The sequence below is a fragment of the Neophocaena asiaeorientalis genome, unplaced genomic scaffold (assembly GCF_003031525.2).
Source record: "Neophocaena asiaeorientalis asiaeorientalis breed wild unplaced genomic scaffold, Neophocaena_asiaeorientalis_V1.1 scaffold150, whole genome shotgun sequence".
Taxonomy (NCBI): domain Eukaryota; kingdom Metazoa; phylum Chordata; class Mammalia; order Artiodactyla; family Phocoenidae; genus Neophocaena; species Neophocaena asiaeorientalis.
The window spans coordinates 13,723,041-13,742,536 of record NW_020176571.1 but is presented as its reverse complement, the minus strand read 5'-3'; the positions used below and the strand labels follow the sequence as shown (position 1 = coordinate 13,742,536).

Below are 19,496 nucleotides of genomic sequence, written 5' to 3'. Positions count from 1 at the left end.
TAGTAGGCTTACCAGGTAAAATAGATGTCCAATAGATATGAATTTCAGATAACAATGAATAAAAATTTTTAGTATAAATACATTTTGTATAATATTCGATCCATACTTATACTAAGAAAAATTGGAATTTTTGAAATTCAGATTTAACTGAACATTCTATATTTTTATTTGCTAAATCTGTCAATTCAACTCCCTTCTAAAAGTAGGTCCTAGTTCTTCCCTTATCTTTGCCTCACTCTGTATTTGTGGGTGTGTGGCAGGGGTAGGGTCTGGGTAATTATCAGATTTTGGGTAATTAACAGACTTTGGAGGGAATATTTCCTGTATAAATTTTCTTTTTATTTTTAAGTTACATTATACGAATATAGTCTAGGAGAAAACATTTGAATTGTACTAAATTGTGCAAAACAAAAAGGTTTAAAAATTATTTCCCTTTTTCCAAAATAACAGTTACCAAGAGTTTATTGCACTTTTTTTTATAGGCTGACATAAATGGCCAACCACATACATTTATGTTAAAAATGAGATCAATTTTATTTTAGCTGTGTCTCTAACCTTAGATAAACTTCTTTTAACTTATTTTCTGAGACTTTGCTTCCTAATCAGAAAATTTTAAGTACTCCATTCATAGCAATACCATCTGCTATGTTATTATAGGTTTGTATTAACCATATTTGTTTTTAAATTTTTTTCCTTCATTTTTTGGTATTATTTGAGTCCTGAGTCTCTTTTTACTCTATCTTTACAGGCTTAGGAGACATAATTAATTTTAATCTTCTACTGGTTACATAATTTTTTCTAGTAAAACATATCTTAAATCTTTTCCGTTGCAACCTCAATCGTTATTTATATCACACTCTCAAATAAATCTTAGAGCTTAATATGACTTTAATTCGGTTCTCTTTCATTATGCTACAATTGCCCAAGTAGAAATCATTTCAAATTTTTTCCAGATTCTTTTATAATTTACCTGATGAAATCGAGAAAAGTAGATCAGTTGATCCAAAAAGTTATTAGATATGAGAATTATAAAAAAGACATATCTTAATATACTTTACTTTTAAACTAAAAATAGTTAAATAGCCTGTCAATAAGCAAAGTTTTGTTGCTAGAATAAAGAAAGCTGTTGATATAGGATGAAGGGTCTGTTGATAACAGTTTTGTGCCTTTCTGTCATAAACCAAACCTATAAGTAATTATCTTTAATTTCCAGCTCCAGCTTCTTTAATGAGGAACATATACTTGAAGTTGAGGAACAACCTGAATGGAGAATTAGTTTAGATTCCTATGATTATTCTAATCTTTTGAAGTTGTTTCTTCCACACTTAATTCAGCAGTAGTAGTTTTTAATGATCTATCTGGAATGCATTTGTTGAGTAAAGAGGGATATACAGCTCCAATTTTAGACATTTTTTCAACATAATAACAATTTGCCCGAACATCCCTAATTAATGAGGACATCTTTTCATCTCTGACTTACTATATTTATCACATGAACAATTTTCATAAATATCTGTTTCTGGACAACTTTATCTGTTTCTTTCCAATATTTTTCCTTCCTTTAACTTTCTTATCCTAATGTGATGTCTAGGATGCTTGGCACACTGTTGAATAGTAGTAATGAAAATAGACATCCTTCTCTTTTTCTTGACTTTATAGAGAATGCATAGAATGATGAACAAATATGATATTTACTGTGTCCCTGGTACATACTTTTGTTGTCTGTTTTGTTAATGATTTTTTTAAATTATGAATAAGCTTCAGATTTTATTTAATGAGTTTTCTGCATCTACTGGATACATCATATTGAGAAGATCATTTTTTTCCTTGAATATGTTAATATATTAATTGTATCAGTAGATTTTTCCAATGTATAAGTATAATTACCTTTACATTCTTGGGTAGATGCATCCACTGGTAGATTTAATTTGCAATTTTTAAAGTTTCTTTTTTCTACATAGCAAAATTTAGATTGGCCTATAATCTTAACGTTTTGTGTTTAATCTTTGTTTTAGGCATTACAATTAAACTAGCCTTGTAAACTACATACACCTTTTTCTCAGTCCTGGAACAGTTCATATAATTGAGAATTATCCATTCCCTCAAAGTTTGGTGCAATTTGCCTAAAACTTCATTTTCTGCTCCCCACTGCTCTTTGTTGTATTTCACATTTATACTTCTTGAGCTAATTTTGAAATTCATGATTCCTTAGGAAATTGTCTATTTTTTTACAAAGCTGTCAAACAGATGTCCCAAGTCCCTTCTATTTTAAATATCTTTTGACATTTACCTGGGAGCTCTACAATCCGCTTGCAGTCGTTTTTTCCTTTGTGTGCTATCACTCTTTCTTGTTTTACCAGAAGGTTTTTTATTAATATTTTTTCCTGTCATTTCATGAGAATTTTGGTGGGCTGGTGGGTGTATTCGCATTTTCAGTCTAATATATTAATCCAGTTCTGAAGATATATAATTGTCGTTTTAATTATGGGAATAATTTTGCATGACGAGAGAGCTCAAAACCTGGAAAGGAAGGACTTTTCTGGTCTAACTCTCTCATTTTTCAAGTAAGGACACTGGGTTCAACCAACTAAGACCAGAGATTAGAACATAAATATTTGGAGTAAATATAGCGTACTTGAAGTTTACTTATAGATTCAAGCATTCCTGTTATAATGTGATGCATGTGTTTCTTCTTGTAAAAGGGGGGATTGAAGTGTTCTGCAAATTGTGGACTAAAAATAAAAGATCTCATGGGAAAATAGGGCTGGAAGAGACCACTCAAATCAATACAGGTCTCTAAGCAGAGTGTGTGTGCGCGCACACACACACACACACACACACACACACCTTAGTACAAAAAGACACATCTAATTTCAAAAATTTAAAGACATATTATAGTAAATAACAGACCTGGCTTTTAAAAATGTCTTTAGCTTGGTGGAAGAGGATATAAGAAAGTTTTTTGATGCTGCTGAATATAGAGATGAGGGCAAAATGTACAAAAATTGTGGAGAATTCTTCAATAAACATTTTCAAGACAGAGCCTGAGACCAAGTTGAGAAAAAAGATGCATGTTGGGTGAATGGTCACTGGTCACTGGTATACTGCTGTCGCCCTCAGCAGCTTCATGTGTACTTTGCATTCAGCCACTGTTACTCAGTGGAGCAAAACATTCATATGCCAGAAAAATTTACCAGTATGAAGGTGACTACTCTGAATAAACTAATTCATGTTACAGAATTATGTCATATTGCAGAAGAATTTGTACTTGGTATATCTTTTTTTGGGGTATCATGTTTAAAATACTAAATAGTCCTTTTTGTGTGTGTTAGCAATAACAAAAACTATTACTGTGCTATGTCCCTTAAGATTAAATCTCTGATGTTATTGAAAGGACTACAGATCCTCCAATAACCCTCACACTTTCTAAGAGCTGGAAACTACTGTTCACCACTTTACCATAACTCTGTTTGGCAAGACCAACATTTTGATTAATTTGTCTTTGATGATCAAGGGCTACACTATTCAATATTGTAACTCTTAGACACTTTTGGCTACTGAGCACTTGCATTGTGGCTATCTGAATTAAGATGTGCTGTAAGCGTAAAATACACACTGAATTTTGAAGACTTAGCATAAAAAGGGAATAGAAAACATCTCAATATGTTTTTAATTCTGATTACATGGTTAAATGATAATGTGTTTGGTATATTGAGCTAAATAAAATATTACATTAGGGAATTCCCTGTCGGTCCAGTGGTTAGGACTCAGTGCTTTCACTGGCAAGGGTGCAGGTTCAATCCCTGGTCTGGGAACTAAGATCCCACAGGCCAGGTGGCATGGCCAAAAGAAACAGAAAAATTACATTGAAATTTATTTCCACCTGTTTCTTTTTATTTATTTTTTTAATGTGGCTAGTAGAAAACTCAGTTATGTGGCCCACATTACATTTCTATTAGACAATGTTGATCTACAGAAAATGAAAGAGAAGAGAGAAAAAGAAAATAAAGCATTAAAGAATAGAAAGAAAGGTGGTAGGTAGAATTTAGTTAGTAAATGGGATAAGGAAAATTAAATTTCTGTTTGAGGACTCTAGGTATTGGAAAAATATAGGAAGAAAGACTACCACATCAAGAGAAGGAGAAATGAAAAATATTAAAAATATTGCTGCTAAGATGGGTAATGTGGAGAGCAGAGTTCGAGCACTAAGAGAACTGGCCACAGTAGGTATTACTATGCTTATAATGTGAACATTGGTATTTTCTATCTCAGATTATACAAACCAGGTGTTTTTCTCAATCTGGTAACATTTCAAATATGGGTGCTTAGTAGTTTTATTTAATAATAATGTAAAAAACTTCAACTGTTAAATGAACTCAATCTCTATGATACAATCAAAAGTTTAGTTTTTTCTTCATATATACTCGTAAATAAAAATTCTGCACATCCATTTATTTATTCTCTCAACAAATATTTGATTCCAGCTATGTGCTTGTTGCTATCTTAGGAACTGTTTTCTGAATATAACTGTCATTTAAGATGAACACCAAAAGGCTGAATCCTTGTACATAATTACTCCCATTTCCTATTCATAAGTAGCTCATATTATTTTAAAGTTTATCACATGAGCAGTTTATACATGGAAGTATGTATATATTAAGAGATTAATAATATTAACACCAAAAAGTCACGTGCAGATACTTTAAATTTGTCCTACAGGCAAAAAAGACATCCTAAATAATGTCCAACCTATGAATACTGATTCAGCCTAAGAACTCCTTGAAAACTCACATTTATCAACATTACTCTTTCATCAGGATGAATACATATTCTTATTTTATAGGATCACTAGATCTAAATTTTCTCCATTCTGATGTATAGGAAGTAGTCCCAGAGATGTTTTGTGAAATATTACAGTCATAGGTAGAAAAAAGTATTTTAATTTTATCTTACAAATATTGAGAGTCAAGATTGCTGACAGCTATTAAATGTTTCTTTAAGAAAACTCAGTAATTAAGCTGACTTTTAATACTTTGGTTGACTAAGAAATGTAAGGTGAGTACGACAAGACATTAAAATATTAATAATACAATAGTACTCCACAGGGCATTTTTCAGGTACTTATTTATGTACACACACATGAACACACACACATGCACACCCCCACATTCCTTTGGTATTTGCCACTTAAAATTTTCTATGATGTTATATTGATATCTACCATATCTTTAGTTCCAGTGAGCTTTGTAACTAGTGGAAATGCCCTGGATTTTATGCTTAAAGTGGTATTTATTGCTGGCTCAGCATAGATAAATATCAGCGATATGTTGTTTTCCTCAACCAGTGTTCCTCTCATTTATAGCTATTTTGCTTTCAGGGGAACCTTGAGTAAGAAAGTTAAACTTCATGACTTGGAGATACAAGCATAGGTGAAATTCTAAAAGTATAGCTCACAGCCATGGGGTGGTTAGTTGAGGAGGGTCATGGTTTTGAACAGAGGCCTTCGATGGAGCATAAATGGATACCAACAGCAACTACTCAAGGGAAAACTGGACCTAAAAGATCTTGCCCCATTTTTCTTAATTCCCTCCAGCCTGTAAAAAGGCAAGTATCCCTAGTGCTTCTTCACTTGAATATGGCTGTATTCCTTTACGTATATAGTATACATACTTTTTTAAATTCAAAAATAAAATGAAATTGAACGTATTGCAAGGGATTTTTTCTTAATCTAGAGGAAAAGTTTTATAACAACTTCCAATTTTACAGTGCCTCCTCTATTAAGCTATGTATGCATAAAAGAAAAGTAGGGCTTCCCTGGTGGCGCAGTGGTTAAGAATCCGCCTGCCAGTGCAGGGAACACGTATTTGAGCCCTGGTCCGGGAAGATCTCACATGCCGCGGAGCAGCTAAGCCCATGCGCCACAACTACTGAGCCTGTGCTTTAGAGCCCGCGAGCTAAAACTACTGTATCCCGGCACCTAGAGCCCATGCTCTGCAACAAGAGAAGCCACTGCAATGAGAAGCCGCGCACCACAACAAAGAGTAGCCCCCGCTCGCCACAACTAGAGAAAGCCCGTGTGCAGCAACAAAGACCCAACGCAGCCAAAAAAAAAAAAAAAAAAAGAAAAGTAACAACAGTATATATAAATGAAGTTAATTAAGACAGAGGATCAGGACTTCCCCGGTGGCGCAGTGGTTAAGAATCCACTTGCTTAATGGGGACAAGGGTTTGATTCCTGGTCCAGGAAGATCCCACATGCCACGGAGCAACTAAGCCCATGAGCCACAACTACTGAGCCCGTGTGCTACAACTACTGAAGCCCGCGTGCCTAGAGCCTGTGCTCCAAAACAAGAGAAGCCACCACAATGAGCAGCCTGTTGACTGCAATGAAGAGTAGCCCCTGCTCTCTGCAACTAGAGAAAGACCACACGCAGCAATGAAGACCCAACACAGGCGCGAAAAAAAAAAAAAAAAAAAAAAAAAAGAGGGTCGATAAGAAAGAAACAGAGCAGTGAAACTGGAACTTTGTATCTTTTGCAAAACTATATACTGAGCTCCAGGGAGATTTTTTTTGAGTTATTTTATGTAAAATTTGTAATATAGTCACCAACTTGGGAGATCAAAAATATGGATTTTATTCCATTTCAAGTTTCATTATTTTTCCCACAAATGTCCAGAGAAGAAACATTCTGTGGATTTTCCTAATACAAAACATTCAAGAACTAAGATTAAAATAGCATATGTAAGCCTTATTAAAGTGATATTGGCTAATTTGAAATATTATGTAATTCAGATATTCTTAGCTAATAATTTCTTTACCTTATTTAAGATAAATAGAGCACTAGGCTATTTAAACCTCAATTAATTCAAAATTAGGGGGATTAATAATTCTTAGCTTTTAGAAGTAAACAAGACTTGAGTAAGCAAAAATAACTTGATAGATGCATGTTGGCTATTACAGTTTTAGGTATAATAAAATTAAATTATATACCTGCATTTTGTTCTGATTTGCCTTGTCTTCATGAAAAAGTCATGCAATAGCTTTGTGACTCTTTTCATCAAGTCTGTTGGTTAATGATGCTTGCACAATCACAAAGCTTTAAAAAAAGCATGGAGCTGAAATATGCTATAACTTTTACATGTTTCTTTCAATAATAAACATCTTTATTTAGTGTAAGCTCTTTGGGGAATTGCTTTCAAATGAAGATATGTGTATTTACATACTAGGACATTTGTTCTAGTACAGTTACTGGCTAGAACCAAATACAAGTTTGTATATATTACTATTATTAATTTTTAGTTAACTATTTATTAAAGATAGCAACCAAAGTTAATTTTAAAGTGTTAGGAAGAGTACTTTGAAGGAGATCCAAAACTAAACTGAAGTAACTCAAGATACTCTTAATGAATGATTTATTAACAGAACATGTTTTCATTATTGTGTGTGAGAGCTCTCAAAGTGATGATGTTCCTTCCTATACTCTGACATAGTTCTGTGATTTTTACAAGAAGAAAGCAAAGTTATGTAAAAGAGAAACACACCTTAATCTATTTATTTGCTCAAAGTAAATCTAAAAAGTTATAACAGATTAGATTATAATATTGTAATTCTTAGCTGTTCTGAATGTGCTGAAACTAATCAATTTGTTCCAGTTTGCTAAATGAAATCCTTAATTTCATTGAGAATAAAAAGACTCATTCCACACCACCCCAGGAATATATGTAACTGAGTTTTTTTTTTTTTTTGGTACGCGGGCCTCTCATTGTTGTGGCCTCTCCCATTGCGGAGCACAGGCTCCGGACGCTCAGGCTTAGCGGCCATGGCTCACAGTTCCCAGCTGCTCCGTGGCATGTGGGATCCTCCCGGACCAGGGCATGAACCCGTGTCCCCTTCATCAGCAGGCGGACTCTCAACCACTGCGCCACCAGGGAAGCCCTGTAACTGAGTTTTTACTGCTAATGAGTATAATCTATTACCTTACACTTTATAAAATATTACCTAGCCTTTTCCTCACTGGTACTTAATAGTCTGACTTTTACTTTGAATAAAAGACAATTCCAATTTATAATCAAGTGTTTAAAGAATAAATTAATACTAATTGTAATGGGATTAGCTAAAACATTTTTTAACCTAGAAGTTTTCTTAAGATTATTAAAAAATTCTGATTAGATTTAATTTTTGAAGAGGATTTTCTTACTCTAGTCAAAGAAATTTAACATTTTCTCTCCTAGGAGAGGTCAGGAAAGAGAAAAGGGACTCCAGAGTAGATAACCAGATCAGACTAATCAATGCTGGTGGTGAATCAAGAGGTAGATACTGTTTCTTAATTTAGATTTAAGAATATATACGACAGTTTCAAAGTAAGATTTTTAATTACCATAGGTTTTCTTTTTCTTTTCTTTTACATTTTTTTAGTACTTGACAAGAGTCAATTAAATAATAAAGAAAAGTTTTCTTTTGTCTTGTTTAAGTCAAGGATGTAAAACGTGGCCATAACTGTAAGCAATAGGCCCAAGCAGAATTTTCAAGGATTATTTACTTTCTCCTTATGAGGCTTACTATTGACAATGCAGTCATGATTTATTCAACTGTAGCTTTTAGGTACAGTACATTTTATTTATTCTGCAGTACAGAAGCTGGTAAGGAAAATTGTTTTTAAGTTGAATTAGAAAGTAAGACTTATAGCAAGATTTTTGAGAAAAGAAATTACTCAAATCACATAGATTAGGAGTAAGAAACAGAAAAACCTGCACTCCTAGAAAATATCAGGCTCTTAGATAATAAAGGATAGAATTATGAAGTAGCATTATACTTCATATATTATAAATATATGAGTCTAGGAGAAGGTGCAACTACTCTTACTCTCTGGAAAGAAAGCAGACACAGGAGCACTCTAGGAAACAGTCTTTCTGTCCCTAGGTCTTTATATCTGTGCTGCATCTCATGGAAAAGACAGGAAGTTATAGCGTCTATCCTCAGGTCTGCCACTGCATAAGCCTAAGGGGGTCTGTCTACTCAATAAGGTCATGAGAACTGGGGAAATGGGATTACCAAGGACACTACGACCATGGTAGTTAACTTGGGGTCTAAAACCAGGAATGTAATGGAAGATGCTAATATTTTTTATTATTTCTCAGTTTAATTTATTCTGATTTGCTGATTTGGTATCCGTGCTTCATATTGCTCACAACTTTGTTTTAAGCTGCCAACAGCCAGTGATGAAACTGGTAAAGTTCTAATGCTTTCATTTACTCTTTGCTTATAATTTAAAAACCCTGTTTGTAAAGCAGTTTTTGAGGAGAAGACTAATACTTAATGAAACTCTTTTTGATGGTAATTGAAGTACCTAATAAGACTAGCATGATATCCAGGTATAAGAGGTCAGGAACTTTCTCATTTAGAGAAGAGTTATGGAGATGTGTTATTAGAGTGAGTTACTAGATTTATAAAAGCGTGTAACCGGCAGAGGGAGTGCCAGAGCAAGAGGCAGAGTGAGAATGGAATATTTTAATTGACAGAAAGAGTTTGTCATACTAGATTAAAATGAGTATTTAATGAGCTGTAAAAATAATACAGTTGACCTTTAAAAAGGGGAATTTTGGCTTGCTGGGAAAGTTATCTTTCTTAATTTTTAAATATGCTACGAAGTATAACATCTTATTCGTTGATTAAATTCAATATTTGTGCAAGGTACTGGTTTTAAAAAAATGTGTAAATTTTTTTTTCATTGAGTCAAAATTCTTAGGTCACTAATATCCCTGGTCTCTAATATCTTGCTACTTGAAATGTGAACCATGGACCATGAGCATGAGCATCACCCAGAAGTCTGTTAGAAATGCAGTCTCCTCCCCATCCCAGACCAAGTGAGTCAGAATCTGTTTTTTAACAAGATCCTCAGGTGATTCATATACAAATTAAAGTTTGAGAACAGGTTTAACATATCAATATAAATATAGATTTATGTGTAATTTGTGTCTGTCTATCCTCCTGTTTATTTACATTCCCCCCCTTTCCAGGATTTTATTTACTATTTGACTAACCCTGGTTAAGACAGATGAATTCAATAAAATAGCAAAATATGACTGAAGGAGGAAATTAAAAACTAGAGAATCACAAAACTACTGCCAGCAAAGTAGTGAAAAAGTATCCTGACCATTGACATTTAATTTTGATGATGAAAGGTTTTAGCTACTTCCTCAAAACTTGGTTAGTTCAAGTAGTTACTTTTTTTGTGACTATTTTAACAGACTGATACACCTTCTGGAAGAAACCAAGGAGTTTAAATTTTAAGGATTTGCCCTTATCTAATCCAAAGTAGATGAGAAACTGCAAAAGTAGAAACTAAATATAATTTATCACTATCTTCATAAAACAGGTTAAGGAACATAGTTCTGATAACACAAGGGGAGTTTAAAATGAAAAATCTTTCTACATCATTCTACAACAGTAATAGTGGGGGTTTTTTTGGAGGGGGAATACTTATCCATTTTTTAGTTTATTATATTTTAACAACCATATAATATTTTTAATTGATTTAGAACTATGATTCACAGGAGCTCATAGCAATCCATATATAATGAAAGGACTAGTAGAGGCTTAATAAAATTTTACACTTGGGATTAAAGATTACTAAAATATAATCCTACAGCTTATTTTTACAGTAGAAAAATATATTAAAAATGCAGTTTTTAAGAGGAAAAGAATTTGAAGTTAAAGGAGGTTAACTCATTTTGCCAAATCAATGGTGTTAGAGAGTAGTTACAAATAGTGGGAAGGATTTGTTTTCATATTCTTCATTTGCTTAAACAGTCTCAAGATATCAAAAAGAAAATCAATTTTTACCTAATCAGAGATTTGGAAATGACAGAAAGTCCATCTTCAGTGATTATGATTTAACATTATTTTAGTCAAAGCATTTCTAAACACTTCCTGATTAAAAGTTCAAAAAAATTTTTATACACGTCAGAAAATGAGTGTTCTGTAAGTTATGTATCTTTTCCTTGAGTTTGACCTAAACGCTGTATGTTGAATTATAAGCTCAATATATGTTATGTTTATTGCACAATATATGGTCATTATTCTTAATGAAGAGTTATCCTGTAATTTTTGTTTTCAAGTGGCCCTTTATCATGAAAGGAGGCTTTGTAATAGAGTGGAAAGACTGTGGGCTTCAGAGTCAGATAAACCTGTGCCATCCTGACTTTGCTGCTTCCAATTTTATGACCTTTAGCAAGTCATTTAATTTCTTTTTAGCCTCAGTTTTCCCATATGCAAAATGGGAATAATTATGCCTTTCTTTTATGAGAATGGGTGGTATTACGTGTGAAAATTCTAGCCCAGGGCTTCCCTGGTGGCGCAGTGGTTGAGAGTCGGCCTGCCGATGCAGGGGACGCGGGTTCGAGCCCCTGTCCGGGAAGATCCCACATGCCACGGAGCGGCTGGGCCGCTGTGGACCCAAAAAAAAAAAAAAAAAGAAAATTCTAGCCCATAAGAGGCTTTTAATAAGGAAAATCAATTTTTTTATTGTTTTTATTGTTATAATATTATTTTCATTTCTATGCAACTTGCTTAAGCATTCCTGCTTTTATCAGAGAACCAGTTTTCCAAATGCCTCGTTATCTTTCTGGTTGTTAAGATTAAAAAAAAATTACATTTATTTGAACTCCTGCTGATCTTTCAGGGAAGGAAAGTTCTTCCCTCAGGGCACTGCTAACCTCTTCATCTGTCTTTTTGATCCCATCTTCTCTCAACTCCTCACCATTGATATATTCTCTGCCTTCAATACTTCCCTCTCCATTGGTTCTTTCCCTTCAGCTTATGAATATTTTCAAATCTCTCTTATCCACATTCCCCAAATCTCCAGACTGATTCTCCTCAGTATCTAAAGCCCCATTTTTCTCCAGGCTTTTATCACCACACATTACTTCTGAGAGAGTAGTCTGCTTATGTGTTTCTGTTTAGCACCTTCCATTCTCCTTAGCTCATTGCAATCTTGCTGTTTTCTCCTCCGTTTTAGTAAACTTGTTCTTATTTGAATCACAAACTCATTTTGTAATTGCCATATTTAATGATGATTTTTCAATCCTCATGTGATTTATTTTCAGTATTTGATACTATTTACTTAGTACTTGAAACTTTCTCTTCCCTTCTTGTGAAAGGCACATTTTCCAAGGTGTCCTGCAACTTAAATTGCTTTTTTCCAATTTCCTTTTTCTGCTCCTCCTCCTCCTTTCGTCTTTTATATGTTAATGTTCTCAGGATCCTTTCTTTTGTCATTTTCCCTACGAGACTGCATCTGTGTCTAAGACTTCCATTCCTTCTTAGAGCTAACAGTTCCTTAACCCACACCAGATTTCCTAAAATCTGGGCTATTTTCTCAATAACAGATGACCCTTGGCACTCACATACTCAATGTGTTTCAGACTTGATTAATTATTTTATAACCTCAAACTTCCATTTCTCTGATAACTATCATCATTACTGAACTCACAGCAAAACTAGTCATCATCTTCTACTCCCTCCAGGCAATCCCACTGTCAACTAAAGAATGTTGCTCACCATATGGCTCTACAAGGATTGAGTCATTAGCCACTGCAGTTGCTGACCTCCACACTGTGCTAGGAGTTCAGGGCAGAGAACAGGAATGAGGCATTCTGTGTTCTGGAAAAACTGGCAGAGCTTGCTTTCAGATAGTTAGATATTTTCAGGAGAAAAGTTTATGATTCCAGTTTCTTGCATCTTTCCATACTTAGGCATGCACGAAAATCATTAACTAGGATATCTGTGCCTCCTGACTAGCAGTAACCTTCTACTGAGATGTGTTTGATTGCATGTACCCCTTCTCCAAAATCACATATAAGCTGATGTCTCCACCGTAACTCTTCAGAGCAGTTCCTCAGAGATAGCTGAGAGGCTGTAGTCCTCACCAAGTCCCCCGTAAACATTGTAACGCACAGCTTTCACGATGCACTTTTTTATTTCAGTTGACATCACATATTTAGTTGCCAAGTTCCATTAATTCCACTGTTTTAATAATACTCCAGGGATTTAATAGTTCCTGTTTAGCCCCACTGCTGCTACTTTAGCTCAAGCTCTGTCACCATTCATATGTTCAGTTATGTTCTCCTAACTCGAGTTTTAACTCTTTTTAAGCATACATTACTGTTCATATGATCACTTAAATGCTTCTCCCATCCTCCAAAATAATTTATTTCCTTAATCTCTTGATAGCAAAAAAAGACATGTTTATTGTAGACATTTTGTAAGTAAAAAAAGAAATGAATGAATATTATCTGTATTGTAGTTCTTTTTCAAGGAGTGGCTACTCGAACATTTTAGTGTATAGGATTTCATTCAGTGTATAGGATTACATTTTCATGTATAGGATTTCTATTTCTTTTCCAAATAGTAATATATTTATTTTAACAAATATTAATATATTAAAATGTGGTTTGAAAATATATCTTGTCACCCTTAAAAACAATGATACGTGCTTTCATATCAAGATATGATATTGTATTTTTATTAATTTATAAATTCTATGGCATATTATAATGAAATTATGTTCACAATTTTACCACTATTTTTGAGTACTATTGGAGAGTTAGTTTTTTTCTTAGTATTAGAAATTATGCTATGGTGAATGTAGAATTTTGTATTTAAGTCTTTTTGTATAATTATGATTGTTGCTTAGAAATATTTGTAGAAGCAGAATTGCTGAAACACATATGTTTTCGACACATTTCTATAGACTTCTGACACATTTTTGACAAAATTCCCTTTAGAGAATGCTATATCAGTTTAAATTCCTAGCAGCTGTTTGGATTTTGTCCATTTTCCCACTGAATTTCATTATAATAAATATTTTAACAATTTGATAGGCAAAGATGGCATCTCATTGTTTTAACTGCATGTTTGTCGTTAAACTCTTTAAGTAATTTCTTGTCCACTGAATTGCTATTCACGTTCTTAGCCTGTTTTTTTATCTTGATAATTATTATTTTTTAATTTATGCACATTTTATATGTTCTAAAGCTATTAACATTTAAGCTATTAAGTACTTATTTCTTTCCTCAGTATTTACAGTTTAAATACATATTGGTCATTGACTTTCCTTTACACCATTTCCTTATTCTTGCTGTTAATCCATCTCTCTTTGATCTACAGGTAGTTGGTGTATAATAAAACTAATACTGCACTCACAATAGGGCATTGTAATAACTGATGACATGGCTTTATGAATTCCTTAGCCAAGGAAAAAGGCAAGGATTATATCTAAATCGTCTTTGTATTCTCAGTGATAAACCAAATCCCTTGCACACGTGTGTGCTTAGTAGGTGTTGAATTGGACTGTTATAATCCCTGTACAACTGTGTATAATTTCCACCCCATGCTCCAGCATGAAGAACCATTTGCTATTTTCTGAATCCTGCTCACGGGATTTTTAGTATTGTTTTATAGTTAAGAGCCAAGGTTATGCAGGCAGCCAAACCTGGGTTTGAGTTCAGGCTTGACCCTACCAGCTTCCTAGTTGTGTCACCTTGAACAAAGCCTCAGGTTGCCCATCTGTAAAATGGGTTATTATAGTATCTGTATCATTGATATATTGTAAGACTTAGATGTTTACCCAATTTGAGACTAGGAAATAATTAGCACTTAATAAGTGACAACTATTATTATCATTGCAATCAAAGTTAGTTGGGTACTTCAGATGAAGTGTAGTACTGTAACTGTTAGAGTTTAAATTATTACTTACTGCATTATTAACTTATTACATGTAACCCGTATTCCCTCTACAGAAAAATATGAACAGATTATCCAAGTCTTTAAGGACATATTTTTAAGACAAATTACATAGAAATAAATGAAAAAAACCTGAATGAAATATATATTCCTTAGATATTAGAAAGAATAGTAATGAATATTCTGCTTATTCATATGTATCAATACTGATAAACTATTACTCTTAAAAAGTAAGCAAATTCCAGTTGTGTACATATCCTTCAATTTCCATTAGATAATAACTGACTGTAATTAATCTACACTAATACTTGGCAACTTTCCTAACCTAATAAACCCACATAAATTTTAATAAAAATAAATGAATATGAAAACATTTCAGAAATCTATTATGTTTATACTAACAAGAAAAAAAAGAGTGAAATGATTTTGTTGTAACTGGGAACACAAAAAGGAGAAAATCAGTCTTAAATGTCACTCATAGTTAACATTACACAATAAAAGAAAATTACCGACAAGATATTTTCAAGCACATTCATAGTGGAATAACAATGACAGTAACAATGGATGTCTTAAAAGAAATACATTTTTACTTTCATAAGACTGTTACCAATCTTTAGGTACTTGTAGAAACACAAAGAGGAGATGTAAATACCAGGAGAGAAATATGCAATAGCAGGAGAGAAATATTTCCTTTCTTGAAGTTGTATTATATTTTCAAAGTTGGTCTTTAAGGAATTTTGGGACAAGAGTTATTGTGGTACACTAAGTAAGTTTTCTATCAAATAAATATTTGCAGTTGATATATATGAGAACAAACTTTTCTAATTGTTTTAATGAGCTGCCTGAATAAAGAATTGAATGTTGTAAATATAATACTCAAACCCTCTGTGATTTTGAAAAATCAGTGTTTAATCAACATGCTAATATTATTCCAAGTCAAAAAAACTACTTATTACAAAAGAATTTATTTTTTAAATTGTCAGTCCTACTAAGCTTCGTTACAAATAAGGTAACTTGGGTTGCCCAGGATTTTCTTGATTTCAAAACTGAAAGTCCCATGTCCTGGGAGCTGCTTCAGTCCTGGGCAAACTGAGATGGCTGGTCACCCTAGTTATGGGTTACTTAAATACGTGTTGCCATAAATACACAAAATACAAAAGAAAACCAAGAATAAGACTGTCAATATAACATGATATTTTAAATTCACCTTGAAGGAAGGAAAATTGATCATAAGAGTATAGTGTTTGTACAAAGTCTGTTTAAAAGAAAAGAAAGTGCTGCTCCATATAGATTATAACAATGATCCAAATTTACCTTAATAAGATACTTACTTTTGTAAAAATTCTTCATAGCCACATATACTTAGAAGATAATTTTGAGGTGATAACTGGTCATTTGTACAAAAATGTAGAATTTCTGCTATTAGGTCTTTGACAAGATAATTAGCTAAAAACAAAGTTGAATAATAAAATGTTAATAAGAGCATATTATATATTGGCTGGGAGAAAGATTTTGAGCACAAAAAGTGATACATGCTTTATGAACTATTATAACTTTCTAGCTCCATCAAGAGGAGTTAAAATGAGATGCATCTCATTTATTAGTCTGGTTAGATTTGGAGATTTTAAAAAAAATATTCTTTGCATTTTCTTTAATCAATCTGTCTTCAAATAACCGAACAGAGCTAGCTATTTCATTCCTCATTCTAAAATCTTTGGTAATTGTAGCTCTGCATAAAAAATATTCTACTGTGATTACCCTTAGGGATTTGGGAAGTGCTAAAGAGATTACACAGTGAGTGCTAAGTGGCAAGCCAGGAATCTAAATCTGTCATCTTCTAAAGCCTGTGCTCTTAATAATTCCATGTTTTCACAACTCATCACTCTTCCTTTCCTGTATAGGAATCACCCCAGGTTCTGTCTTGGACAACGTCATAATAACCTTGAAGAACATTTCTCCACCTTCTCTGGGACTCAAAGTGTCAGCATATTATAGGGTAAAGTTCTTTGCCTTCTCATATTCACATTCCATAATATCTCCCTACCAAACTCTTACATGCATTTGCCATTTAATAGTGGCCAGAACCATGCTGACTTGTTACGATTATATTTGTCTGTGAAATATTTTTCTAATTGTAAATAGTATGGGATTCATTTATTATCATATGTGATAATGGAAATTATCTATTATATATATATTATCTATCTATTTATCTGTCTATATCTCCATGCTTTCAACGTGATCTTGAATGAAGGTTAGTGCAACAGATTGTACTGATGATCCTTAATGAGGATTTGAACAGCATACCGCAAACACTCATTTGCATTTATTTGAGTTGCGTTTTGTTGGCAATTATGTGTTTAATTTGCGGTGACTTATTTTACTGCCACACCTTTTTGTTTGGGAAAGATTTTTGACACAGACTGCCTCATAAAAAGTAGTGCAAGTGATATTGTTGGACTTGCCATGAAGAAAAAAACGGAAGAATATTATAATGTCCTATTTAAAAGTGTAGGTTTTATGGTAGATCAAGTTGTTATCAATAAAACAGTTGTAGAAACAAATGGTAAAGATCATCATGGGAATTAGAGATTGTGGAAATGTCCTGACACAGAAGAGAGTATATTAGACATGCTACTGCTTGGGAATATTAACTGAAATAATATGAATTGAATCTAGAAGAAAATATGGCCACAGGCAAAATCATGACTATAAAGGCTTTGACAAGAAGGGGAGAGCATTGCCAATATAAGATCTCAAGACACCAGTTTATTTTAATTCATTTGACTTTTCTGTTTCCAGGACTGTGTCCCCTATGCTGTTTGGGGCATGCATGCATTCATTATTTCACTATAGTCGTCTTTGTGGATTACATGAAAGACTCCATAATCCAGTTCCTAGCTATTACTCCTCTCCTGTGCTTTGGTGTGATATCTCCTACTATTTGCTTCATGTTCTTTTTTGGTTGTCTCATTATTGCTTCAAATTCAGCATGTCTAAATCTGAAATTATCATTTTTCTCCTTGAACCCAAACATTAAGTGTCTGTGAGTTAAACTTCTCATCCATATTGTAAGCCAACAAGAACTATGGCTTCTTTTAAGTAGACTTTATACCTCTATCTTCAATTTGACAGCTAATATAACCCTTTTTCCAGTTTCTCCTAGTCTCCAACTTCATACAATCCTTCTCAATCTGTTGACCAGATTGCCTACCATACTGAAAAGATTAAGGCCCATTTGAGATTCTTTAATTATGCTACTCTACACCTTAAATCTAGTTTTTTTTATGCATCCTTCTCTATCCCTTTACACCTCTTGATACATAAGTATCACTGCTTTTTACTGCATCTTACTTCTTCGCATGTGATCCTTCCATCACTGGTTTCCAGTTCCAGCAATTTAAAGCCCCTCTGTTTTATATATTTAATATCCTCGACTCTAAAGATGCTTTTGTCTTTTCTTTAGGATGTTTTGTTTCTATTTAATATTCCAGTAAAATCTCCTCTTCCATTCTATTCCCTTAAGATAGTATCTTATTTATGTATTTATTTTATTTATTTTTACCTCCTCATTACTGACAAATTTCTTTAAAGTGTAGATAACTTCTGCAGATTATTCTCAATTACTCTTTAATCTTGCAAACTGACTGCTACTTCCACCACTTTGTAGGTCACAAACAGCTTCCTAATACTGTTCAAACTATGTGTCATCTAAATCTAGAAGGTAGTTGAAAGTAAAGACACGGGCTCTAGAGTAACTTTGGAATTGGAAAAAAGGACAGGGCAGTCATCTTCATTGAAGTGATAGCTGATGACTGTAGAACAGAGAAGTCCTTGTTCAAAACACCTGCTCTTCCAGAAGGATTCTATTTTCTCACTCTGGGAGAAACAGAATTCTCTTCGGATAAAAACCTCTCACTGTTTCCTCCTCTTTGCTTATCTAGATTTCATTATTCCTTAAGTTTCTAGCAACTTATTGGTCATTCTTGAAATGCTTTTCAGACTTTTGTTCTCTAGAGCACATTTATATTACTAGTAAAACACTCATATAAAGTGGTGAAGGGATCACAGTTTTGGCATAAAGATTATTTTAAAGTGAAAACATTTGAAAACTTATCTTCACTTTTCTTATCTGACTATAGCCAAGACTCCCTAATACAGGTGCTATCAACTTTCTTCTGAGAGTTTCCTGCAACTTCTGGGAAGGAGACCAACTGCCCATCCATTAGCATAAAAAGATATACATGTATTTCCTTACTGAAGCTCTAAACACCCCCCCTCCTCACACATACTTTTACATTAATTTTTTATGTAAAACTTTACCTCTGGGTTTCAGCAGGTTACTCATTTCTGAGTAAACCCCTGCATGCATGTATAAGGAAACTTTGTCTTTTGTCCTGTTAATTTCTCTATTGTCAGTTGTGTCACAGCCTAACCCCTCTTCAAATTTAAATGGGCAGAAGACAAGTTTCCTCCTAATAGCAGCATATGCTGCTCTGTATATTTTCATAAATGTGTTCTCTCCCCTCCTCTGCTTTTTCCTCCTTCCCCTCTAATCCTCCCTTCCTTCTTCCTCTTATAGACCCTTTTACTATCTTTGAGGCCACAGTCATCCTCTTTACCACTGTACATCTGTAACACTAAACACAATGACCTAATCACTTTACTGAAACTTCTTATAAAAGTCAAAAATGGCCTCTGTTTTGCCAAATCTAATATTGGAAATTAAATATTATAAATTGGAAGAATAGGA

General features: G+C 33.5%; 1 protein-coding gene across 2 annotated transcripts in view; it reads right to left on the bottom strand.

The window, feature by feature from the left end:
• PIK3C2G (phosphatidylinositol-4-phosphate 3-kinase catalytic subunit type 2 gamma) overlaps positions 1-19,496 on the bottom strand; it is a 335,075-nt gene that overhangs the window by 304,826 nt on the left and 10,753 nt on the right. For both annotated transcript variants that reach the window (XM_024733232.1, XM_024733233.1), the window contains exon 4: positions 16,075-16,189. In XM_024733232.1, coding sequence (XP_024589000.1) covers positions 16,075-16,189 — 115 coding nt within the window. The remainder of the gene's footprint in view (positions 1-16,074; positions 16,190-19,496) is intronic.